The following is a 27171-nucleotide window of genomic DNA, read 5'->3' on the forward strand; positions in this document are numbered from 1 at the left end:
CAATGATGTGATCTTGTTAACAACAGTGTGGTAAAGAGAGGCATGGTTGAGGCTATTTAAGTGACGAAGGTAAGTTTTGATACTGCGGCTGATGGAGTAAACAAACTTATAATTGTTAACACCAACGAAACAGGTGTAAGAGTGTCATGGTAGCAAAGTCTTGTGAGGGGCACAAACTCAGCTTCCAGGCCTTTTGTTAGCCACCATAGATCTGGTGAAGCACATACTAGTAGACAAACTGATTCACCCAGGAGGAGGAGACAGCGGGCACGTGTCCCTCTCTCCTCTTCTTCTTGTCCATGTACAGTACCTTCTTTGTTTATTCATAAGCTTGAAGACTAGATACAGGAAATAAAAAAGAGGTGGGCAGATCTTCACCCCACAAACCATTAAATTACGGGTGTGCCCCTGGACAAGAGTACCTTCATGTAGCTATACACTACGCATTATAGTTAACTGTTTGCTGCAACGCATCTCCAAGTAACACTGATCCATCAAGTACACACAACCACCATCCTCCCTTACTGACGTTTTGGTTATCAGACTCGTAATGCTTCCATCATCTTTAAACCGTTGCAGTGAAAGTACTCACAGCCCCACATCTACCTGTAGCAGGTGTACCTCATTAACCTGTACTCCACCCACGTTATTGTGGCTCATAAAAACAAGAGTTGATTCAGGATGTGAACAATTTACATACAGTATTCCTTTTACAACATCTCTCAAGTTTCCACAGAGAATCGAAGTTAATGTTGACGTAGGACAGCTGATCCAACCTCACCCTCCTTTAACTGGAAGAGAAATGAAGCAAGTTTTAAAAGATTGTATATAAATGCCCTTTACGGGTATTGTGATAAAGATTGACATCCATGTTGACACAATGACGGATCTTGTACCAGTCTAGCCGATCGGGTAGGGATGTCTGGGGAGAAACTGGACAGCTCGTTGGCCATACTCGGTCTTGTGGCCCTTCTTGCCCTTGCCACTCTTCTTGATGCCCAGGTACCACCCCAAGTGGGCATACTTCTTGTTCAGGTAGTTGAAGAAGGCACCTGACAGCGTCTCCACCCACACTGTATTCTCCTTGAGCTCGTTGGGCTGGGGAGTAGACCAGAGCTTAGTGTTTTATTAACTGGTGAATTAAGCAATAGGTAACAACAGGGAGAAGTAATAGAAAAATATATAAATGTTCTATTTGTTTATGGACGAGTTTTTAATTTGGGATTCAGTGTGCTTATCGTCATTAGCTTTTATACCATAGGAATTCTTGCCTCTGTCTGTCTGTCCTTCCTGTCTATGTCTACCTGTTTACCTCCCTGTCCATTTGTATGCCTGACTGCCTTCCTGTCTACCTATCTATCTGCCGACATCCCCGTCCACCCGCTGTTTACCTCTCCGTAGGTTTTGCCCTTGTGGTTCATGGCGAGGAAGAGCCCAGCATCGACCCCTCTCACCTGCACCTCCCCTTTCCCCACGGCGCGGACCTCCAGGATGGCTGCCGGCAAGACACACACACACCGTTATTATCCTTGTAGTGAGAAATACAGAAGAAAATACAATGGTGATACAAAATGAAGAAGGTGGAGAAAGAATAAGAAGACAGTGTAGAAGGGAGGTAAAGGCAAAGAAGAAGAAGAAGAGTGAGATAGAGAAAAAAGCTGAGGCAGAAAAATAATAAGGCAATGAAGAAAATGAAAAAGAAAACGAAATATAGAAGACAAAGACGAAGAACAAAGCAAAGAATTGAAGAAGAAGAAGAAATCAACTAAGTCTGAACATTGGAGAAAAAAAATATTTGATAATTAGGTAAATACAATGAACGCTAAGATAACCATGACTTCACAGGGGAGAGGTTAAACTGACCGTAGATATTGTAGAACTCCCTGGTGCCCTTGACGGACATGTCTGGGTGTATGGAGAGGTTGTAGCCCGTCATGGAGAAGAGCTGCTTCCTGACGCTGAGCTGAGGCTGGCGCAGAAGTCGCTCCCTAAGTGGCGGATCCAGCAGACACTCCCTGTAGGAACGAGGTTCTTTGAGTGACGGCTTATGGGATTTAAGTGTGTGTGTGTGTGTTGACGTGGGTGTACAGGGAGTACTTGGATACCTGTACTGGGGTGTTGGCAGTCTCGTGACCAGGTGGGGCAGCAGTACCGGGTGACAGGTGATGTCGGCCCTGGCACTGAGAGGATGGTCGTACTGAATTAGAGCTATGAGGGTCGTACTGGGGCCTGGGAGAGTCGTACTGGCTGTGACTGACGGCTAGGAGAAACTCGTACTTAAAGGGTTAGGGAGAGTCGTGGTAGGAGTTAGGGAGGGTCGTGGTAGGAGCTGGGGAGGGTCGTAGTAGGAGTTTAGGAGGGTCGTGGTAGGAGTTAGGGAGAGTCATGGTAGGAGTTAGGGAGGGTCGTGGTAGGAGTTAGGGAGGTTGAAAACATGTATCCACGTCATAACTTCCCAGCTGATGAGAGGGAAGAAGGTTGTTGTTGAGTTATGTTTAGGAGGTTGTGTTGGGGTGTTGCGGCGTGTGCTTGTGTGTGTTTGTGTGTGTGTGTGTGTTAGTCAAGGAAGGATTATGGCGCGTGGTAGGTGGTGAGCTTCCGTTATGGCGCCTCGAATAAAAATAACCAAGGTTGAAAACATGTATCCACGTCATAACTTCCCAGCTGATGAGAGGGAAGAAGGTTGTTGTTGTTGTTGTTGTTGTGGCGGAGTTATGTTTAGGAGGTTGTGTTGGGGTGTTGCGGCGTGTGCTTGTGTGTGTTTGTGTGTGTGTGTGTGTTAGTCAAGGAAGGATGAGGAGCACAGGCAGCAGGCAGACGAAGAGGTACACACACACGCACACACACACACACACACACACACACACACACACACACACACGGCTCAAAAGCTCTCATCTCGTGCCAATCATATGTTTATTACCATACCAGGTCTCATAGAGTTAAATAAATGACGCCATGAAAATAAACCTACCTGTAGTGGCTTTAAACTGAATACCTGGCGCCTAAGCCTTAAAGGTGACGAAGAATTTGTCATTACCTGCGTTAATTAGAAAGACCGAGGCGGCAAAAACTTAGGTGTAAGAGAGGTGTGTTGGAGGTCGAGGTTAACGGTGGGTGTAAGAGAGGTGTGTTGGAGGTCGAGGTTAACGTGGGTGTAAGAGAGGTGTGTTGGAGGTCGAGGCTAACGTGGGTGTAAGAGAGGTGTGTTGGAGGTCGAGGCTAACGTGGGTGTAAGAGAGGTGTGTTGGAGGTCTGAGGTTGTGATTGTAGAGGTGTGTTGGAGGTCGAGGCTAACGTGGGTGTAAAGAGGTGTTATGATTGAGGTTAACGTGGGTGTAAGGGGTGTGTTGGAGGTCGAGGGTTAGCAGGTGTAGAGGTGTGTTGGAGGTCCGAGGTTAACGGGTGTAAGAGAGGTGTGTTGGAGGTCAGGGGCTGACGTGGGTGTAAGAGATTAATATTTGGGTCAGGGTTAACGTGGGTGAAAAGGTGTTGGAGGTCAGGAGGCCTAACGTGGGTGTAAGAGATGTGTTGGAGGTCGAGGCTGACGTGGGTGTAAGAGAGGTGTGTTGGAGTCCGAGGTTAACGTGGGTGTAAGAGGTGTGTTTGGAGGTCAGGGGTTAACGTGGGTGTAAGAGAGGTGTGTTGGAGGTCGAGGCTAACGTGGGTGTAAGAGAGAGGTGTGTTGGAGGTCGAGGCTAACGTGGGTGTAAAATTAGATCATCAGGTAAGAAACGGCGCACATAAATGTCATTAAAATATATACCGGAAGAGGGCAGACCTATGCTGGGTGGTGGCGAGGTGTGGCACTAAGGCTAGGGTGGCGAGGCACTTCACTAGGGTGGCGAGGCACTTTACTAGGGTGGCGAGGCCCTTAACTAGGGTGGCGAGGCACTCTACAATACCTGGAATAATGAGTCAGTAAAGCTAATTCTAAGAGAATTCACTCCATGAAATTTGACTCAGTATTTTCACTCTGGTAAATTCATTCCCCAAATAATTTATGGTAAAGAAAAAAATCACCATACAAAGTGGCTTTTATTTTAAGAGATTAATCAGCAATAAAAGTGACAGTTAGTAAAAAAAAAAGAAAAAAGTCAACATTCACGAGCCAGACAGGCGGTACACCACGACCCAGACAGCCAGACAGACAGACGGTACACCACGACCCACAGACAGACAGGCGGTACACCACGACCCAGACAGACAGACAGACGGTACACCACGACCCAGACAGACAGACAGACGGTACACCACGACCCAGACAGACAGACAGACGGTACACCACGACCCAGACAGACAGACACAGACACACGACCCAGACAGACAGACAGACGGTACACAGACAGACGGACTAGACAGACAGACAGACGGTACACCACGACTCAGACAGACAGACAGACGGTACACCACGACCCAGACAGACAGACAGACGGTACACACCACGACCCAGACAGACAGACAGACGGTACACCACGACCAGACAGACAGACAGACGGTACACCACGACTCAGACAGACAGACAGACGGTACACCACGGACCCAGACAGACAGACAGACGGTACACCACGACCCAGACAGACAGATCCGCACATTAAAGTTCACCCGCCACGCACTGTTCATAAGGACTGTGTTTATAATCGTTGAGCCACGTATAAATGTTTCCAGCGAGTGCAGTGTGTTTACCTGTAGAGTCATGGCCGTGTGAGAGAGAGAGAGAGAGAGAGAGAGAGAGGGGGATTTTGTTTAACACACTATTAACAGTTTATCTCATATCAACGGCTGATGGGAATACGGTTTTACAGAGGAACTATAATATTAATAAGTAATTCTGTAATGTCTTTCAGAATACCGTTTATAATCATTTCTTTATACCTCACTGTGGTGGTGGGTATTATTGCATATTATATTTAGACAAAATCCTACTCGTTACTAAAGCAGATGATTCTTAGGAATTTATAGATTTTGTATCATATAAATAGATGAGTAAGTAAGTAAGGGGCTGTAGTTATAGAAATTATTATACGAATACTTGAGTCGACCCTGTACCGAATATGTGCCCTGACACAACGAGACAGTTCGAACTATCTATTGTCAGGTCGAGACGGACAGGGATTAGGGAGGGGGGGGGGGGCAGTTCCAAAACAGCAGTAGGAACAAACCTTCGTTGTGGTGATTAAGTTTAATGATTTATAGTTTGTAATCAATAATTTCTCCGGTACAAAGTAATATATTGAGATTTTTACAACAGGTGAAACAAATTAATATCTTGTTTTCCCAGGAAGATTCGACACCCGACCTTGGCGGCGGGGTGACCTGACAGCCGCTATTAACGACCTATAATTATACAGTGATGATGAATGGTGGAGGCAGGTCATAAACACTGGCCAGGGTGATGGTTTATATTACTTAGTATCATCATTCTTCTCTGCCTCCATGCTGGCTATAACTCATCTACAGTAAAGACGTGGTAATGATAACTTAAGTTTTTATCCCAGTATTCTGCGTAGTGTCATTAACTAACGCCATCTTCCAGGATCTGACGACAACATGAAGAAGGGTCTAGTGTGGAAGTTAAGACGAGGCGCCACCACCCCCAGTGTCCTTGATTTACAATGGCGTCACTAGAGGGGAGGATCGTCACTCATATACAGGTGTGTGTCTTGTGAGTATCGTGGTACAGGTGTTGGGGAGGTCAGGTGTGAGTTATGGAGGTACAGCGTAGATGTTTACGCCAGTCTGGCCCAGAATACGCCTGATGAAGCAAATCTCTGTTATGCGTGACGGGAGTCGCGTAAATATACATCAATATGTGCATATACTTGTCTGTGTGTACGGACTTGGGGCGTGTGCAGGTGCACATATTTTCAGACAATGCATATTATGTTATACCCATGTATTTGTACATACACACACACACACAGTGCCAGTGCCAGATGTAGGGGTCATGTGGACTGCCCACACTGATGGGCGGTATCTATAACACTCACCTGACTCACACATATCAAGCTGAACTAAAACATAAAAATCACCGGCTTAAAAGTCTGTGTTGGTGTTGACACTCGACCAACTCATCTGGTGCCATAGAGACTGATTTATATTAAGAGTATTGTTGTGGACGCCGATAATTGTGGCAAACATCCCACCATTATGTGTACTGTGGGGCCCCTGAGGTGAGGTCAGAGTGTGCTAACACTTTTAGTGAAGGGATCATACTAATTTAAATATTTTATTTTTGCGAATACGTAATATTTACTTTATAATTACAATTAAAATATTCACTTATTAAGATTTATTAATATTAGAATTATTTCTTATGTGAATCTGAGAATTTGACGGCAGACATTGACTCGGTAAAGACGAAACTGTTCCCAGTTCCGTTCTGAATTGAAGCAGTCCAGTCACGACTCTCACGAGTCACATGTCACAAGTTTGGTTATGTAAACATCGTCTCCAACGCAATCCTCTGTTGATTTTCGATTGTCAAGCTTCTCAGTAATTCAAACTGGTAATGCTAACCACTAACCTACGGAAGACTTCAATGTGTACAGCTGAACATACAATAACATCGGTGAACGCCAAGGAACCGCTAAGAGGATTGAACACCAGAAACTGTCATCATGAGGGAGGCGGCCATTATAGGAGTAGCCTTCAACACCTCCTCCTCTACACAGATCGTTAAGTTTATCATTCGTTCTTCTGTCTTGTTAGGTACCTTAGTAGAATAGTGTGATAGGAGAGATAAAGAGGCAATTTTCACTTTAATTTTAACATACTTTATTTCTCTCGGTCCATAATCTTGTCTCATCAAAAATTTTCGGACAATAATTATTGTTTCTTTTCCACCGGTCGGAAAACTAACAGCGCCCTTTTTTAAGGCTGGCTTCTTCCTGTCCTGGGCTCCCCTAATCCATCCAGCTATGAGAGGCTACTTAGCTGTACGTCTGGGGAAGACGGCCCCGGTAGATTGCCAGGATTGCCTCACTATGTATTGAGGGGCTGAATCCGCAATGCCCTTCAGGCCGATGGCCACTGTCTCAGCGCAGTGTTATATTTTTCTTGGACGTGTTTAGAGACGTTGTGTCACTCATGTGTCATGCTCTTATCAGTATAAGGCTGTGTTTACCTTCATATCGTCAAGGGTGACCAACACTTGGTCAGTGGCTGCATTAAGCAACACGATAACACCTCTTCATAACATAATCGTTTTAACGCTTGGGAAGATTGTGGACATTGTGGTTATACTTGAGCTCGCTGCACCACCAGTCAAACATTGGCCGCCCGGAGCTGCTTGGATTCACAAAGATACTCTATGTTAAGTTTGCTCCTCGAATGGTGTTTAAGAGAACGTATCTAATTTACGAATAGAGACGCAGCCCAGTAATGATGGCATTTTCTGATTGCAATATTATCAGAGTTTCATTTTAAATCATCGCTGTAGATAATGATCAATAAATAACCCGAGTCGGGGGTGATGTATAGCGTGATATAAGTTCTACCTGTCACCTTGGCCCTTGTGTGTCAACCATGGCCGTGATTAATGTATCTATTTAGAGGACACGTGTGTGTTGGGGGGCCTGGGCAACTTACCACTATATGTACAGTAGCTTAAACAACTATCTGTGCAAACTGTGTGGGAAACAATATGAGACCATGGACGATAAACTTTAGTATATGAGGGCTGTTACTAGTCACATGTAAGATTTCGGAGCATATCGACCCCCACCACCTGCACAGATAGTTGCTTTAGCTACTGTACTACCCTTTGGTGCCAGATATACCCGCCTGAAGCTTTTCCCTGACCTACCATTACCCTACGTGCCCTATGTCCCTACACGCCCTAGCCCTTCTAGACCCTCATCAGTTCCACACTTATTCTCCCACCTACTTACCTCCCTAACCCCCCCATATACCCCCACTAATCCCCCATCAACTCTACCCCCCCACCACAATCAACTTTTTTCCCTTCCCCAATCTACATTTTTCCCCTCCCACCGGCGCTCTTCAATCACTCCTCTGCCTACTGACGTTAAGTTAGTTCACCGTCAGGTACCTCCGGGCCCTGGGGAGTGAGAGGTAGGCCGAGCTAAAGTTGGCTTGGGGAGGAGGGAGGTGAAGGGGTGAAGTACCGAGGCCTTACTGGTGGTGATGGTGATAGGTGGGTGATGACGTCAGACGGTGTAAGCGTGAGTCAGGGTAACCCGTCGTGTATAATGGCCCAGCGCGTCACCACCACCGTCGTCACCACCACCACCGTCGTCACCACCACCACCACCGTCGTCACCACCACCACTAGTGACGGAGATAGATACTACTCGATGACAGTGAAAGACTTAGAGTATCTGTCAATATTACTCATGAAATTACTATACAACTTTTGAGTATTGGTTTAGCTGAAGTAATTACGACTTGAGGGGTGACTATGGCCTTTCTTGAATGTGTCCGAAGCCATTGACATTACGTGAGAGTATAGTTAGTAGGGAAACATACCTTACTTTAGACATAACGAATCCACATCCAAGAAGCCTGCTCGTGGTTGTTAACTAAGAGAGAATGCGGTAGACACACACAGATGAAATGTTACGTGGCGCTGAGAGGCATTCTGTGTGTCTGTGAAGGTGTGTAGAGCAAGTAGTGAACGCTTCACCTTGGACTTTGATGTCTCGGGTGATTAAAAATTCTTACAACTCAGTAGTGAAGCTTCTGAATTGCACCTTGCCAATTTGAACATTCAGTAATGTTACTAAAATGTTCTCGTGGGTGTTAAATATTTTTAGTTACTCTGAATATTCAATCTTTAATTTAGATATTTTTCAACATATTTCACATTATCTAGTTGCTGTAGTGTGTGTAGTTATAAGCCAGTGTCGTTATCCGTGTAATCACCACCGAGAAGACATAAACCCTAGTTAATGGAAGACTATGAGGTGTTCCTGTAGGCTTATGATCACCATACACTCAGGACCTGCTCGTACGGTAAGTCTTCCTCAAATTGGTGATGTGAGAATTCAGCTACGACTCAAATATTGCGAAAGATAACTCGTGTAAGTAACTCATACGATCCTCGAAAAATTTCACGAATATCGTATTGAGATTCCTGCGTGACAACAAACGTCTTCCTTACCCCAGCTAGAGGCAGAAATCTAACGTATGTGGGTAAGAATCTGACACCAACAAGATGGCTGATCCTTAGTCGATTCTACCCTCGTACTCTGAGCTGTTTACAATGAACAGGCGAAACATTATCAACATTTTCTTCTTATTGCTGTGGTAAACGTGTTATATTTTACACCAGCCTCTTGACTTTGTTACTAGATGATACAATGAAAGTAAAATTATCCATTTCTTTGTGTTGAGTCATCTAGCTCTTTCTGTGTCGAGTCATCTAGCTCTTTGTGTCGAGTCTTGAAACTTTTAAAACCTCCTTCAACATTTCCTCGCACCAGACTGCTTTAAAACATTACCCAATGATGCGGAAAATTGGCCAGCATTCTAGACCATTACAAGAACGTGACAGGTGATGCCTCTTGACTCATTCATCAGGGCGTAACGAGACCACCAGGTGAATAAGACCCGACAATGTGGAGATAATCACAGAGTCCATGCATCAGAGACCGGCTGGTACACCTCTGGGGGGATTGTGGCTGTGTAAGATGAGAGTGAGGAGTGGGAGGAAGGGAAGAAAGAGGTGAGGTAGGGGGAAGGAGTGGAGAGAGTGGGAGGAGGAAGGTGAAGGACGGATAGGGAGAGAAGAGGGAGGAAGGGAGGTAAGACGAGACACAAAAGGAGAGATAGAGAAGGTAGTGAAGTAGAGGGGAGCCAGGTAACACGTTGCTGGCACTCATTGGTGCTGTTGCGGGTAATGGCCTCGTTAAACTCTCTCTGGTTTATTATGTAACGAGCGAGAGCCCAACTGGGTGTATCAATAACTATCAGGTAACAGGCGAGAAACACTAGAGACAGAATCACAACTGTTAACGAGATAGAGGGAACTTGATGCTGTTGACGAGAGTTAAGTTAAAGGCGTGGATGTATTAAGTGTAATCTGGTTAAATGGAGCCGTAGATTTAACCCAGAATTGGTGTGAGGCGTGGAAGGCAGGACAGCCGGCGACAGATGCGAGTGAGGCAAGTTGCATCACAAGAGAGAGAGAGAGAGAGAGAGAGAGAGAGAGAGAGAGAGAGAGAGAGAGAGAGATAATAAGACGGATAGCTTTTTTACATTCATTAATTCTAGCTTTTAGTTGTGCCAGTAGCTCAACTCGTCACTTTTGCTCACTTTCTTACTGGTGGAAAATAATTGAAAAGTCGCCGACGGAGAAAAGTAGATTAATACTTTTTTCCTGCTTGTTGAACTAAATTATATATTCTCTAAATTATTTCATATCAGATTATTTCCTTGAGTATTAAGTGGGTTATATATACCCTAGTAATGAGCCACGTAACGCAGATAAAGGTATTAATTTGTTCCTTTGTCAACGCTTGGCAACTACTTGAAAAGTTTACCCGAATTGTTTACTACAAGAAACGTCAAGTATAAATAAACTGTTGTGTGTTTTGGAACCATAAACTCTTCGCCTCATTTAGTGTGAAGTGAATGTGGCAGAAAATTCATTGTTTGTCACAGTTGAGCAAAGAAGACTCTCAGAAGCATCACTTGTTTGGAGGAATAATTGTCAGTAATTCTTGGTTTAATCAGTACAGTAACAGATCAAGTTAGGAGTCTGTTCAGTATCGTTCGGATGTCTGTTGGAGAGTGTTGGTATATCCACGCCGTCACGACTATGAGACACACTTACCACATATATGAACGAGGCAGTTTTAAAATGTACCTTGAATATTGTAAAACTGCTTAAGTAAACTACCTCGAGGCACTCAGCTCTGTTACACTTACCGGAACTAAAAGTGCCTCACACCATGTTCCTCTGGCCTACCTGACCCAGCTTACTTGATCGATCATAGCTCAGAAGCATAACCCACCAGACCCACCCAGTCCACCCGTCATAAAGTCATCGTGGCCCACCCAGCCGACGGCTGCTCGCCATGCCAGCAGGCTTGGCACGACGCCGCTACCAGTGCAAAGTAAATAAAAAAAAACACAATCTTGACAGGTGGGGGGAAGGGGGAGGATGTGGGAGGGGGTGGAAGGGGTGGGTAGGGAGGTGGGGTAAGTAGTGGTGTGGGTGAGGATATGGGTTGAGTTAGGGTGGGTTAGGATGGGTTAAGTTCGATTAGGTTAGGTTAGGTTATACAAGGCCCTAATCTATCCATGTATTTATTGGTCAAACGAATACATGTACCTCAAACATACACACTAAGACAGACACACACATAGGCACACTACACACACACACACACACACACACACCACACACACACCACACACACACCACACACACACACACACACACACACACACACACACACACACACACACACACACACACACACACACACACACGGTAAATATAGATTGTTATTTGTATACTAAAAAAAGCGAGCTGGAGGGAGTGCCAAGGGGGTATATGGTGGTTTTTGTCCCTGACGCTAAACACAATTATTATTTACTTGTTATTTATTTATCTCTTCCTCTCGTTCATCATCTCTCTCTCTCTCTCTCTCTCTCTCTCTCTCTCTCTCTCTCTCTCTCTCAACACCACAGACAGCTTCATAAATCACACACACACACAAATACATACATACATACATACATACATATCCCCACCTACTCCAAAACATCAATGTCGCATATTTCTGTGGCACTTTAGTGGAGATGGGTAAAAATAACCCCAGTGACCTGACTGCTTAAGGGCCAGGTTCCTTTGCCCCGGCCAGTCAAAAGGCCACCTTGACTTAAATGTACCTTTCATAGCCTCGATTTATTCAGTGTTTTGATTTTTATTGGTGTGTGTGTGTGTGTGTGTGTGTCCGACTACCACAGTAACATAGCTACACAGTGCTATACCTAACCACTTACCCTCAAAAAAATATTACCAGTCTAATTACTCTGTGTACATCTTATCGTTTCCCGTTTTCTTCATTTTTTTCCGATTCGTCATCACAATTTTTAACTACGAACGCATATTTATTCAATTATATATATTTATTTATTTATTTATTTATTTATTTATTTATTTTATTTAATAGTATTTTTATGATTCATCTATTTTTTTATTATTTACATTCTTGAGTTGATTATTACATGAATTTAATGGTTAATAAATGCAATGCGTTTTCCCAGTCGTCGGTCCTCTGGTGTCGCTAAATCCTCTACAAACACCCCAAAGTTGCCGACCCTTTTTAATAATATGAAACAAGCTTAATGAATGTATCTCAACGTGTAATTCGTATTCTGATTTTGCATTTTGTATTTTTATTTTGTATTTCGTATTCTTATTTTGTTTCTCGTATCGTTTGTTTTTCGTATTTTGATTTTGTATTTCGTATTCTAATCTTTTATTTCACTACCCATTAGAATCAGTCATATCACCAGCAGTCCTATACATTGTGTCGGTAGTTTATTTCTTCTTCACGATTCTTCCGCCGCTAGATGGCAAGCCTCCAGGAGTGACGTTGAATTCCCAGTCCAGTTGTAATTTATCTGTAGTCTCTCCCTCCACTGCGGTCAGGAACTTCACGCCACGAGTTCCGTATTAGTGGTACCTGATTCGCTGGCTGTCATTTGTTACACCTTCCCCCGTCACAGTTTTTTTAGTTATATATCTAAAGGCCTCCCATAGTTCTGACGTGTGTGTGTGTACCGTGAGGGCCAGGACACTCACCTCCTCACCTGCTGCTGCCACTCACACACAGCCCAGCCCTCACCTCACTGCCTGCCACCCACCTATACGCCTCCTAGTCAGTGTTCCTCTCAGGATGATGATTCCTGATAGATTCTTACACGCCCTGACACCTACAAATTTAAACTTATCCAATTAAAGTTGTCTCCAGAAACTAATTATTTTTGTTCTGAAACTTGGCCACTTGGGAAGGATTTCTCTCATCCTGGAGTTAAATATTACATTCTCTGCTGCTTTAGTTATTTTACCTACAGTAGTGACGCTAGGTGACGAAGGACAGGTAGTGGCGAGCGACGGGGGCGTGGTGGTGGTTGTAAGGCGTGGCTGTTTCTGTTTATCGCGGTCACACTGTCTTATACCGGGATTTGGCCTGAAGTAAGTTATATAAGGCGTGACAGGGTGAGTTAGCTTCATACAAACTTGAAAGGAAAATTTATCTATGATTTCAAGTTTATTTACTTTTTCTACATTGTGATAACTTTGCTAGTGGTGATAGATTTGATCCAGTTATTTGAATTACGTTAAGATGCTTGAACAATGCTCCGTCAGTATTGCATAGTGTTATGTGAGCTAATATCTTGCTGGGTTACTGGAGAAGGCACGCCATTCGTCAGCACCAACAAGACTTTGAGACTAACGTTGAGTGTTGTGTTAGGTAACGAGGTATAAGTACCGAGAGAACCAGCATCTAGACTCTGCTTACACAAGAACTACGACACCACGTCAGCTTCTCGTTCCTACGTGACTGGCAAGGCTACACGTCTCTCCCTCACAGTCGAAGACAAATCAACCATGTAAATAATGGTGGTTGTCGTAGACCACTTGTTCACTTGTCAACAACAGTAAGGAGTGTTGGTCGTGCTGGAGGCATTAATACTCATGTTTATCAGACGATACTCTCTTGAAACTTAATGGTACAATATATAGAAGTTTTTGTTGACAATAAGCAATATATTTTTTGTTATTTGTGTCTATTTTTATGACTCACTGTTTTTACATTTATATATTCTCGTTATTGTGACGTGATGGATGTTCACTACTTTACTTACTGATATATCATATGTTGAGTTATTATGACGTGATATATGTAACTCTCGCGGACATGACAGCGATCAAGGAAACATTACTTTCAGTATTATAGATAATCTCTTTTAAAGTGATTTATTTCTCCGTCAGAAAAAGAAAGTGACGCGTGTAGCTTGTCGCTCATAAGTGACAAAAATGAGTGTCAAAATCCATCATGTTTACGATGTGTGAAGGATGAGGTATGTCTGGCAGCGGCTAAAGTGGCGATGCCTTAGTCCACACATCAACATCTCTTACAGTAGTGAGAAGAGCAGTCAGTCATGTCCTCCTACAGGTAATGCTCCCGTAGAGGCTGTACAGGTATGGTGACTGTTGAGGTATTTTATTATGTCTTTGTCCTTGACCTTCATTGGTAACCTAGTCCTTTGACCTCATCACAAATCACATAGTTGTTGCTAAACATATGAATCACCTGCCAAGTTTGAACATAATCAGTCACCTGGTTTTGGCATAATTATCGAAGGGCAGGTGACTCATTCTAAGCTGGACGTAAGACTTTGAATTTTTACTTACTGCCTCTTAAGTTTAAACAGTACTTGACCACCGCTCGACCCAATACAAAATAAAAAAACAAATACTAATAAGCCTGTTTTCGGAATATTTTTCACAGACACACGTACACACACATACACATGACAGTTAAAACAGGAAATCGATAACCAGTTCTCTTTCCGGGAGAGGATTAATGATTCCAGCAGCGGTTATCCACACGAGTTGGTGTGTTGAGTCAGCCTTAACACTGAAAAAGGGCGTGTTACTGTTACCTGCTGGCGGAGGGGGTGTGGATGGGCACGGTTTCCTGGGCCTTGGATTCATTCTGCACGGGCAGGAGGCCAGGAGGGAGGGGCACCTCCTCCTCCAAGTCGGAGTCGTCGGAGCTCTCTTCCCGGCAACACAAACACCGGCAACACGTGGACATGGTGAGGGAGGTGTGGCCGCTGCCGGAGTCTGGCGACCCGCGGGTGCTGGGCGGAGGGGAGACGATCGCCTCACTTAAGCTGTTAAGTGATCACAGTTGAGGCTGGCGCACTGGAAGACCTCAGGGTATTGTTGCTAGTTTATATGTACAGTGGAGGAGCTGCGGCTAGTTTTGGTAGTTTATATACAAATAGTAAATATGTGTTACAGATAATGTTAATCAACAGCACAATACCACTATTATTACAGTGTGAGCTGAGACTCCTGGGTCATTGAGGATGATGGGGAAGGGGGTCTGGGAGACGATTTTAGGCCTTAATGACAACACTTCTGCTTTTCAGCTTTGGGAATGCCGGAAAATGGTTCGAGGTGTGAATGGTTGACACTAACACTGGTTGGCAGGTTGTATGGGATGACTGCTCAGATAAGATCTTTTCTCGGGTAATTTCACCTTCCCAAGTATGAGTTCAAAGCTTGGTTTGCTGTGCATATAAATTCTTGACACATCACTTTTTTTTTATTCCCAAAAATATATTAAACGAGCACGTAATGAGTCACTTCGGGGTAGAGGCAGCAGGTGTGGAGGTGGGGTCACTTCAGGTGTAGAGGGCCAACATAAGCAGCAGGTGTGGAAGCGGTAGCACTCCGGAAGTAGAGAGCCAAGAGGCAGCAGGTACCGGAGTGAGGTGCCCGTGTGGTGAGGAGCCGCTACTTGCACACCCACGTCGTCCTGAAGGGAGACACCAAACATTACATTCAGTATCATGCTGAGATAAACAATATGTCTATAATGATGAAGAGTATCCATTGCCAATACTTATAATTATGTAAATGTATTAAACCGACCATGAAAAAGCTACAGTCCACTGAAGATAATTAGAGTATGTGGCTTTGCTGTTAATGCTCACCAATGCAGAAGTGTGTGTGTGTGTGTGTGTGTGTGTGTGTGTGTGGGTGTGTGTGTGTGTGTGTGTGTGTGTGTGTGTGTGTGTGTGTGTGTGTGTGTGTGTGTGTGTGTGTGTGTGTGTGTGTGTGTGTGTGTGTGTGTGTGTGTGTGTGTGTGTGTGGGTGTGTTTTGCATAGTACCTTCTGTGAAGATCTTTAGTTAAGGTCACCAACATTTACAACTTCGGGCTATTGGTAGGACACAAGGCAGTATTTTTAGCAACATTTAGGCACCTCAGTATATTCATTACCTGACTTGACTGCTGGATGTTTTCTCCACTGTACACTTCACCGCGGACATAGATCAAGTCTTTGTCACCTTTGTTTTCAGGTTTAATGTATTGGTGCTTAATATTCTCTGTCGTAAGGAATGTGTTATCATCACTGTCCCTACTTATGTAACACCCACGGCCATCACCCCTCTCTATCCCAACCTCTCCACCCCGTGTCCTCCTAGGCCATCACCCCTTCTTCATCCTAACCTCTCCACCCCGTGTCCTCCTAGACCATCACCCCTTCTTCATCCTAACCTCTCACCCCGTGTCCTCCTAGACCATCACCCTCACTCCATCCCAACCTCTCACCCCGTGTCCTCCTAGACCATCACCCCTCTCCATCCCAACCTCTCCACCCCGTGTCCTCCTAGACCATCACCCCCTCTCCATCCCAACCTCTCCACCCCGTGTCCTCATAGACCATCACCCTCCTCCATCCCAACCTCTCCACCCCGTGTCCTCCTAGACCATCACCCCTCTCATCCCAACCTCTCCACCCCGTGTCCTCCTAGACCATCACCCCCTCTCCATCCCAGCCTCCACCCCCGTGTCCTCCTAGACCATCACCCCTCTCATCCCAACCTCTCCACCCCGTGTCCTCCTAGACCATCACCCCCTCTCCATCCCAACCTCTCCACCCCGTGTCCTCCTAGACCATCACCCCCTCTCCATCCCAACCTCTCCACCCCGTGTCCTCCTAGGCCCAGTAAGGTTCTTGTTCATCACCTACACTCCTCCCAGCGAACAGAGCTAATACTTGCAGGTGTTGGGTAAGGCCTTTATCTAGTTATATACCGCCCGCTAGCAAGTGCTTCATGACACACGGCTAAAGATCCCTGATGGGTGATGGAGTTATGGTTGTCTGTATTTCTCCCCTCCCTCCTTCCCCTCCCCCTCCCCCACCATCTTTCCTTCGTTCTTTCTCTGTCTTTCTCCCCTCCCCTCACTGTCTCTCTCTCTCCTCCGTCCTTTCCCTGTCTTTCTCTCGTTTCTCGTTTCATTTCCTCAGACGTAGCAAAAACTCAACTGTCAACTACCCGTGAGTCTTTACTTCAGGGTTATATAACTAAGAACAAGAGCCAGGGCTTCATCATACCTGTCACGCAAGCCTCCCTCACCCCATCTAACACAAGCCCCCCTCCACCCCCTCACCCCCCTGACAATCGTTGACGTACCAAGTAATCACACTCGCCTCATGACTTCTTATTATAGCATCTATCTCCCCGTGCATGACAGGGAGACATCTCTGTTAGTGCTATCTCTCCGCTGCGTCAGAGACCGAGTGTGTAAGTCTCTCATTAATTGAAGAGATTAGGGTTTGTTTACGTGTTAGTCTGGGTTTTGTAGACGTTTTTAGTTAATATTTTGATTGTTGTTGTTTTTTTTTACTGTAGGTATGTAGATGGGAATAGTTTGTTTAGGGGTTCGTAGATTATGTTTAGCTGATACCATGACTTGTGTTTTTTGTGTGTGGTTAATGGTTAGTCGATGTGTGTGATTATTTCTGTGGCGGCTGAGGAAACTGATGTCCATATTGAGGTCACAGCGAAGTGGTGGTTCTCACTACATGATACTACAGAACCTGCCGTCCATCCAGTGAACCATAGCTGAACCTGCTAGAGCCAGTGGGTGGTTCTTCATAAAGCATGAACCATAAACAGTGAACCGGAGAGCCCTTATGTTCCCCTTCCATCAACTACAGGTTCTTATAGCATGAGCCAGAGAACCTAAGAACCTCTCTTATGTCGAGTCACATGGAGGCGGTGGCTCTGAGGAGGGGAGGTGGATACATGAGGTGTAAACAAGACCAAACAGCTGATGTCATGAGACCAGCTGATGGCGTGTGTGGCAGAGATGATGATAAGTTATCCCCACTCCTCCTCCCTCTATCTCTCCTGTCTCTTACCTCCCTTAGTTATCGCTTTTGGTGTTTGTTTTTTACTGATTTCTTCTATTTCCTCTCTTGTTTTGTTATCTCAATTTTCTCCCTTTCTTTCATTTATTTTTCCTACTCTTTATAGTATTTTTTTTTGCACTTTCTCACTTTCTCCTTTTATCCTCTTACCTCTCTCTCTCTCTCTCTCTCTCTCTCTCTCTCTCTCTCTCTCTCTCTCTCTCTCTCTCTCTCTCTTCTATATATCCTCTTTAACCTCGCTTACATGACCCCATAAATCACACCTCACCTCATCGCCTCCTGTCACTTCCATTTATGGCTTTATCTATTGCTCAACTCTCCCTCCTTTATTACTCTCTATCCCTCCATCCTCCATCCTCCCTCCCACACCATCCCTCCCCCTCCATCATTCTCCTTCACACACTATCCCTCCATTAGCTAATTGGTCTTTATCTCCCGCCCATAGAGACACTAGAGAAGCGAAGACGTGTGTGTGTGTGTGTGTGTGTGTGTGGCAGGTAAAGGCCGTCTCATTAGAGTAGATTTTTACCTGTATAACTAATAATCAAGTGTAGTTAAACTGTGTACGCAAGGCACCTTTGTCATGTACGTACTTGCGTTTGCGCGTATGTGTGCACTCGTGTCTGGAGGGAGGGAGTGGCAGGGGGTCTCCACGCTAGAGTAAGACCAGCTGTCACTCGCTATTGTTGACGGCCTGGTTTTGCTTCTCTCACCTGATTCAGTCACTGCCGGGCTGCCTACACGCACGCCGCCTCTCCCTCAGTGTTTCATCTTAAATAATATAACAAACACCAACACTATTTACTAGACACTTTACGGTATATTGATATTTATTCTTTGTTTTCTTTTGTTGTCATAGAGAAATATGCTTAGGCGTGAGGTTTGATGATGTTCCTAGCAACTGGGTGTGTTGACATAGTAACTGGGTTTGTTGACATAGTAACTGGGTGTGTTGACATAGTAACTGGGTGTGTTGACATAGTAACTGGGTGTGTTGACATAGTAACTGGAATTGTTGACATAGTAACTGGGTGTGTTGACATAGTAACTGGGTGTGTTGACATAGTAACTGGGTGTGTTGACATAGTAACTGGGTGTGTTGACATAGTAACTGGGTGTGTTGACATAGTAACTGGGTGTGTTGACATAGTAACTGGGTGTGTTGACATAGTAACTGGGTGTGTTGTGTTGACATAGTAACTGGGTGTGTTGACAGTAGTAAACTGGGTGTGTTGACATAGTAACTGGGTGTGTTGACATAGTAACTGGGTGTGTTGACATAGTAACTGGGTGTGTTGACATAGTAACTGGGTGTGTTGACATAGTAACTGGGTGTGTTGACATAGTAACTGGGTGTGTTGACATAGTAACTGGGTGTGTTGACATAGTAACTGGGTGTGTTGACATAGTAACTGGGTGTGTTGACATAGTAACCCTTATCACCCCCCTGTCACCCTTTTCACCAAGTACTGATGTAAACAAAACAGACCCACATTGTTTACCTTTTCATCTGTCTTTCTATCTAGCCATTGTTATCCACCTGGCTGTTCTCCCCCCCCACCCACCATCCTCACTACACCTGTGGGTTAGTCTTTAGCAACAAATGAATTTAATTGTCCCACCTTCACAGTCACCCTGCCTTCACAGTCACCCCACCTTCATAGTCACCCCACCTTCATAGTCACCCTGCCTTCATAGTCACCCCACCTTCACAGTCACCCCACCTTCACAGTCCGCCCCACCTTCACAGTCCTTCAGTCACCCCCACCTTCACAGTCACCCCACCTTCACAGTCACCCCACCTTCACAGTCACCCCACCTTCACAGTCACCCCACCTTCACAGTCTCACAGTCTCACATTCATCACCCTGATTTAGTTACTTACATCTATCACTGTTTACGTCTTTCTCCCCACATAAAACATCTGCCGTACAGTTTCCTTTGTAGTCTTCCGCACTTCCGTACTCTCCTGCCCGCCTTTCAGATCACATCTCTTACCTTTAGTGTCCGTGTTAACTTGTGGTTTTTGCTTTTTAATGGATTGTGGAATTATCTTTGTAGTTTTACATACTGTACTGTCGCTCTAACGCCCGCCATGCTGATCACACGTCACGTCTACAATGTGCTTGTTACCACCACCCTTCCTCTCTATCTGCCTGGGTTGCCTCACCTGTCACGTCCTAGCGAGCGGCTGGCGGCGCCCTAACCTTCTCAGATTCTACATCTTGGCTTTTATGAGAACAAGTATATTTTAACGCTGTCGACTGTGTTATTCCATCTGCCACAGGTGTCATGTTTATGTAAAATTTCATCAAGAAGTACTTTTGTCGTATAAATTTGTTTTGTATGTATCTAACGTTACTTGTCGAGGTTTAACAGTTACGGCGGAGGCTGGCGAGAACTGGGAGCGTGTACCGTACTGTACCTGGCTCAGGCTGCATATATTTACCCTGTGTGAACCTAAGAAATAAACGTGAAGTGAGCACAAGTGAAGACCTCAGAAGGTACCTACCTTGGTGGTGGTGATTGAGGTTGTTGAAGTTGTGGTGGTTGTGATTGTTGATGTTGTGGTAGTTGATAGTGTAGTGGAGGTGGTAGTTGATGGGGTGGTAGTGCAGAAACAGGTACACGTAAAAACTGTGCTGTCAGGGAGACAGCTGAGACAACCCCAGCACTCGTACACCGGAGAGACAGGATTGTTGTGGAGGGGCGTGACACCCTCCTAGTGCGGCAACACTCGCCCCGTGTGTCTCGTACACCTGGCTGGCTCTCCCGTGTGTTGCGTCCGCCACTCAAAGCTTGTCACGGGGTAACTAGCCACGTGTTCAGTTCTTTACTCTTCCACGTGCTAGAACTCAGAAATGGTCGATTTTTAGCTGTAAGACTTTTTCACTGCCGCACGCAATAATGTTTTGTTCCGTCCAGCACTCACTGATGGATACTTCATACTTTAAATAAGATCTGCGACACCAATTTCACTTCAGGCGGTAATATCACTGAATTTAATTTCCTTTACTTAGTTCAGGTAAATCACCAACACCTTCACTGCGTTAACGCGTTCATTTGTTGTTGTATGACAGTCACTTACATCTGGCGCGGCTAGGGTCGACAGCTGTGTGACGGGGCGCACCTTCTGAGAAGCAGTGCCTTCGTGTTATATATACAAAAATAAAGGAATCGCACCGGAGCACCAAGACGCTGGTATCCACGTGTGGCCCTGAGAGCTGCTCCCTCACACCCACGGCTCAGGGGCGGCGGGCGTATCAAGAGTGCAGGATGTGAGGCAGTGAGGGTGTAGCTAGGGATAGTACAGGTAGTGAAGCTGTCAGGAGGAGTGCAGAGGTGAGGGTGTGGCTAATGAGGGTGTAGAAGGGGTAAGTGTGTATACAGATCAAGGGTGTAAGTATTAGTGGTGCTGCAGGAGGTATAGGGAGGATGGAGGTGGTGAGGGTGAGGGAGGCGTGGTCGGTCCTCAGCGTGTGTGGTGGTGGTGGCGGCGGCGTGGGCTGCGACGGCCCGGGCAGGGGAAGGGTTGGTCGGGCACTGCCAGCCCTGCCCTGCCCTGCCCTATACCTTTCCATGCCAGGCCTCACCACCACTCACCCTTGGCACCACGTTTCTATATCTCAACACATTTTTGGATTCGTAAGTATTGCCTATTTTGTATTCCATGGTGAATTTCTGACTGTACATACCTAGTAATATATAAATAGATTAATGAGTAATTAGTTATGAGGTGTTTGATGCTGGCGCCAACCCGGCCACCACCAGCTGCCCGGCATGTTCACGGTACACGGTTCACACACCCACGGTACACGGTTCACACACCCACGGTACACGGTTCACACACCCACGGTACACGGATCACACACCCACGGTACACGGTTACACACACCCACACACACACGGTACACGGTTCACACACCCACGGTACACGGTTCACCCACGGTACACGGTTCACACACCCACGGTACACGGTTCACACACCCACGGTACACGGTTCACACACCCACGGTACACGGTTCACACACCCACGGTACACGGTTCACACACCCACGGTTCACGCCTCTTGTTAGACCCGGTAGACACACGACCCCAGAACCGTGGAAGAGTAACAAGAAATAGCCTTAGATACTGTTTTTGTTAACCCGTCATTATAGCTTCATTATCAAGTACATAAAACAAGAACAGTTATTAAATGTGCGATAACCCCGTTCATTAATGTTCACCAGTCATGTAGCTGTTCATTCAGGCCTATATAATGAACAATATTTAGTCGGGTGAACAATAACGACGTTCATCATTCTGTTGTTTTTTTTATCATTTCTCTCATTTCTAAGTTTTCTTTTATAGTTATCTTATTTATTTATTATGGAAGAACTTATTTATTTATTTAAAAGAGTTACTTGTTTACAAATCTTTATATTTATTTTTTTCACATCTTTATTTCCCTACATATCATAAATCTTATTTATTACATATTTACTTACTAATACAAAAGACTAATACATATTTACTTAAACTGTATATTGATTGATTTACACGAAAAAGTTACAAATAAATATTGTCTTCGTTGCTCATCCTCGAAATTTTATTATGCTGTATCAATTATTCTGAGCACTTGGTATAGCACGAAGCCGCCTGTCATACGGGAGATGTCAGCGTTGTGGTGTTGTGGTTTGTTTTGTGGTGTTTTGTGGTGTTACTGTCAGTGTGAGTGTGGTGTTGTGTTGAGGTGTTGTGTTGTGACTGTCAATGTAAGAGTCATTGTGATTGGTCTTCTCTCTGATGAATGTCAATGTAAAAGTCATGGTGATTGGTCCTCTCTCTGATGAATGTCAATGTAAAAGTCATGGTGATTGGTCGTCTCTCTGGTGACTGTCAATGTAAAAGTCATGGTGATTGGTCGTCTCTCTGATGAATGTCAATGTAAAAGTCATGGTGATTGGTCGTCTCTCTGATGAATGTCAATGTAAAAGTCATGGTGATTGGTCGTCTCTCTGCCTCATCCATCACGGGCAGCGTCTTGTCATCTTGTCTATTCTTCGATTCAGGTTATTTAAGACAGCAAATTGTAGACAAAACTAACGATTAGTGAGTTAATGTTGTCACTGAGAGAGAGAGATGATGATGATGATGTCTTTTTTATATTGGTAATTATGCCTTATGGTGAGTAGGATGAGGCAGCGAGAGAGGACTATTTGTGTCTGTCTTTGTCTGTCTTTCTGTCTGGCTATATTTGTCTGTCTGTCTGTCTGTAGTAAATCACTGTGGTCCTCAATGGAATGTGTGACTGAGGCCGCCTCACATCTGGCCTCCATCAATACAGATGAGATGTCTCATTACATCCCTCCCCGGAAACTGTAAACCCATCCCTGAGACACGCCCTCACTCACCTCTGTTAGGATGAGGGGGGAGAGGCCAAGAAGTAAGAAAAAGGGAGGCACGGAGAGGAGGTATTGAATGAGAAGGGAGGTAGGGAGGGAAGGAGGTAAAAAAACAAAAAGAAAACATAAGAAAATAAGGAGTCTGCAATAAGCCGGTTGACCTGTTCATGGCAGCTCCTGTCGAGAGTTACAACCACTCTATCGTCCATTAATCTATCCAGCCTCCTTTTAAAACTTTCTAGCGTCCCAGCACTTACTACAAAGTTGCTAAGCTTGTTCCACTCGTCCACCACCCTATTTGTGAACCAGTTCCTTCCTATCTCCCTCCTAAACATAAACTTATCCAACTTAAATCCGTTGCTACGAGTCCTATCCTATCTATCATATCTCCCCGCACTCTTCGTCTTTCTAGGGAATGCAAGTTTAGTTTCTGTAATCTATCTTGATATGGAAGGTAGTTAACGAGAAGAGAGGCAGGGAGGGTAATGAACAAGGAGGAAACAGGGAGAGAAGGAGCAGATGTAAAAGGTAGTGGGAAAGAAGGAAAGGAAGTAAAAAACGAAAAATGGGGCAAGGAGGAAAGGTAATAAGAGAGAAGGGAGACAAAGAGGGGGAAGAAGAGGAGAGAATGGCCGTGTGGTCCCGTCATCTACAGTAAACAGAAGGGATCACTGTGATAATTCGGTCAGACTCAACACCATAGTTTAGACAGATATTTTTACCCCACCAACTGTACCGTCTGTCCAGCATCTGTGAACTAATACTACCAGACACCTGCCAAGCCACAATACCCAACAGTCCTTTTTTCTTGGTTTAATACAGCCTGACCTGACCTGACTGATGACTTTTTCGTGGATGAGTCAGGGTCACTTCTTGTTTATCTTTGCTTCCTGATGTTTATTATTTCTACGTCTTTCTTGGTCAGTCTTGTTTTATCCACCTTTTGAGTATTGAGTTCGTTCACTGTAACTCTTGTAATATAATGTAATAACTAAATAATTGCTGTTAGTGATATATGACCTTCGCCTAAATTTGCAAGTTGAACACACACACACACACACACACACACACACACACACACACACACACACAAACACACACACACACACACACACATATCTAGGTGGGAGGGGTTAGAGCTATTGAGATGACTATATAGATCTGTCCGGAAAGGCACTTGGTTTTCTTATGAGTGTGACGGTCGCGTGGTAGTGTGACGGTCGCGTGGTAGTGTGACGGTCATGTGGTAGTGTGACGGTCGCGTGGTAGTGTGACGGTCATGTGGTAGTGTGACGGTCGTGTGGTAGTGTGACGGTCGTGTGGTGGTGGTAGTGGTGGCGACGGACCTATGAATATGACTTCTTTTTCCAAGTACAACACAACCCTGTCCATGTCCTTTTTGTACGTGGCAGTGAGTTCCATATCAAGTGCAAACAAAAAGTGCCACGTACACCGCTAAATGTACGTGGTGCCCAATGACTTCCGTGTGAGACGAGGCACTCCCAGGAAGTGTCACGGACGCAGCTGCCACGGATATAATGTACGTGATTTGGAGGATTTATTAAGGCCGGTTAATTAGTGGAGGGAAGGTATTAGCGGTGCAGGTATGTCGTCTCGCATACCCTAGTGCCCCACCCCGTGCCAACCCCCCCACCTCCCCCTATTGCCCACTCTCTTCCCTCTCTTTCCCCTGTCATCCTCTCTTCCTGTCACTATCTCCCCCTGCCACCCTCTTCCCCCTGCCACCCTCTTCCCCCTGCCACCCTCTTCCCCCTGACACCCTCTTCCCCCTGACACCCTCTTCCCCCTGCCACCCTCTCCTCCTCTCCCATACCCTTAGATATTTATGGGGAAATATTCACCCAATAGTGTTCGAGTATCTGGAGGCAGGTATACGTTATCACAGGTGTATCGTGGTCATCATCCCTCGCTCACTTACCTCGTGGACGGTAACTGTGTCCAGGTGTGATAATTCATCCGATGTAAGGGAAATATTAGTTTTAACACACACACACACACACACACACACACATATTTATAATTCTCACCTCAGTAACTTCTTCCTTGAGACTAATGTCCTCTTTTCCTGTAGTGTTTTCTTGCTTTTAGCCAATGTTTATCTTTTTCCCTTTTTCCCCACATTATTAACACCCCAGATATTCTTGGAGCAAGATGGTGGTGATAATTGTGGAGGTGATAGTGAGGTCGTCACTCCTCCGGCCTCACCTGCCCCTGTGTGTCACCACCAGGAAATGTCAGGAGGAGGGCCACCCTGGATGACCCCTGGTGCCAGGTGACCAACCAGGTAGAGTCAGGAGGAGGGCCACCCTGGCTGACCCCGGGTGCCAGGTGACCAACCAGGTAGAGTCATCAGGAGGACCACCCTGGCTGACCCCTGGTGCCAGGTGACCAGCCAGGTAGAGTCAGGAGGAGGGCCACCCTGGCTGACCCCGGGTGCTAGGTGACCAGCCAGGTAGAGTCAGGAGGAGGGCCACCCTGGCTGACCCCGGGTGCCAGGTAACCAGCCAGGTAGAGTCAGGAGGAGGGCCACCCTGGCTGACCCCTGGTGCCAGGTAACCAGCCAGGTAGAGTCAGGAGGAGGGCCACCCTGGCTGACCCCGGGTGCCAGGTAACCAGCCAGGTAGAGTCAGGAGGAGGGCCACCCTGGCTGACCCCGGGTGCCAGGTAACCAGCCAGGTAGAGTCAGGAGGAGGGCCACCCTGGCACTCATTCAACTACCATCCTTCATAACCCAGCCACGCTGTCTCCACCACGCGCCCGCTGCTGCTCTAATGGCTGGTGTTGGTTATATATATAGTGTACGTTATGTCTGTACAGTACGACTAATTGGCCGGCGACTAATAGTCCTTGCACCGCCTGTATGTACGTATTTATTTTATATTGTTTTTCTCAACCACGGTTTTCCTCGTCACTCTCAACCGCAGTCCCGCTGGTCACTCACAATCGCATTCACAGCCAAGGTCTCTTAAGAACGGCATGTGACGATCGAAATATTACACATCTCCCTCCCTCCCTCCCTCTACATGCAAGCTAAGGGGCGTTGGAGTACACACAGTATACTCCACCTTACCGCCCCCACCTCATTCCCCTCTCTCTCTCAGCTACACCCATAACCTCGCCCCTCACCTACTTCCCTCTGTAACCAACACCCCACACCTTGCCCCCACACCTACACTCCTTATTCCCCCCACACCTACACTTCTTCTTCCCCCTTCTTACCTGCACCCCTCACCTACCCCCCTCCCACCCCTCCCCTTCCCCTCAGTCATCGCCAGCTGTCTAAAATTATCTGTCGCGGACATCACGGCGCGGCTCGCAGTTTTTGCCCCGGTCGTGTGTGAGGGCGGTGGCCGCCACCCACCACCCAGAGGACGCGCGCCACGGACTGAGAAATGGATGGCACTGGGTGGATGGCTGGCAGGGCAAGGTTGGAGGATGGCACGGACGGAATGACTGGATGGCACGGATAGGATGAGGGAGGCAGGGCGGGGTGACTGGGTGGTGTGGCAGGGCGGGAGGCAGGTGGGGGTGGTAGGGAGTGGGGATGGTAGGGCGGGATGGCAGGGTGCGTAGGTGGTAGGGCATGGTGAGGGTGATGGGTGTGGGGTGGCAGGGGCATGTCCCTGGGGTGGAGTGGGGTGGCAGGGCATGTTCCTGGGTGGTAGAGGGGTGGGAAGAGCGGGGGTGCAGGGTATGTCTCCTGGGTGGAAGAGCGGGGTGGAAGAGGGGTGGCAGGAAGGGGGTGGCAGGTCAACAAGATAGACTGGTATGTGATGAAGTTTAATGGGCTCCCTGTGCTTGTAAATACACGCAGTGCCCGCCCCG

The 27171-nt window shown here is 46.0% G+C and overlaps 1 protein-coding gene across 2 annotated transcripts; it reads right to left on the minus strand.

Annotated features, from left to right (window-relative positions):
- Window positions 1-671: 671 nt before the first annotated feature.
- On the minus strand, window positions 672-21469 carry LOC121872032 (fibroblast growth factor 1-like). Of its 2 annotated transcripts, XM_042374676.1 has the most exons (6): window positions 20451-21469; window positions 14650-15533; window positions 1864-2015; window positions 1392-1495; window positions 897-1098; window positions 672-791 (listed from the first exon to the last, which is right to left on the minus strand). In XM_042374676.1, the coding sequence occupies exons 2-5, from the start codon at window positions 14802-14804 to the stop codon at window positions 901-903; spliced, it is 609 nt and encodes a 202-aa protein (XP_042230610.1). In that variant the 5' UTR covers window positions 14805-15533; window positions 20451-21469; the 3' UTR covers window positions 672-791; window positions 897-900. The 2 variants fall into 2 exon arrangements, with proteins under 2 accessions (XP_042230610.1, XP_042230609.1); XM_042374675.1 differs by having other exon boundaries at window positions 672-1098.
- Window positions 21470-27171: the final 5702 nt, after the last annotated feature.

The sequence above is a fragment of the Homarus americanus genome, unplaced genomic scaffold (assembly GCF_018991925.1).
Source record: "Homarus americanus isolate GMGI-L3 unplaced genomic scaffold, GMGI_Hamer_2.0 scaffold51476, whole genome shotgun sequence".
Classification (NCBI taxonomy): domain Eukaryota; kingdom Metazoa; phylum Arthropoda; class Malacostraca; order Decapoda; family Nephropidae; genus Homarus; species Homarus americanus.

Coding starts and splice junctions, on each gene's coding strand:
- LOC121872032 (XM_042374676.1), bottom strand. CDS start 14,804: ATGTCCACGTGTTGCCGGTGTTTGTGTTGCCGGGAAGAGAGCTCCGAC. Junction 1,496..1,863: donor GGAGTTCTACAATATCTACG/GTCAGTTTAACC, acceptor TCTTGCCGGCAG/CCATCCTGGAGGTCCGCGCC. Junction 1,099..1,391: donor AGGGCAAAACCTACGGAGAG/GTAAACAGCGGG, acceptor TCTACTCCCCAG/CCCAACGAGCTCAAGGAGAA.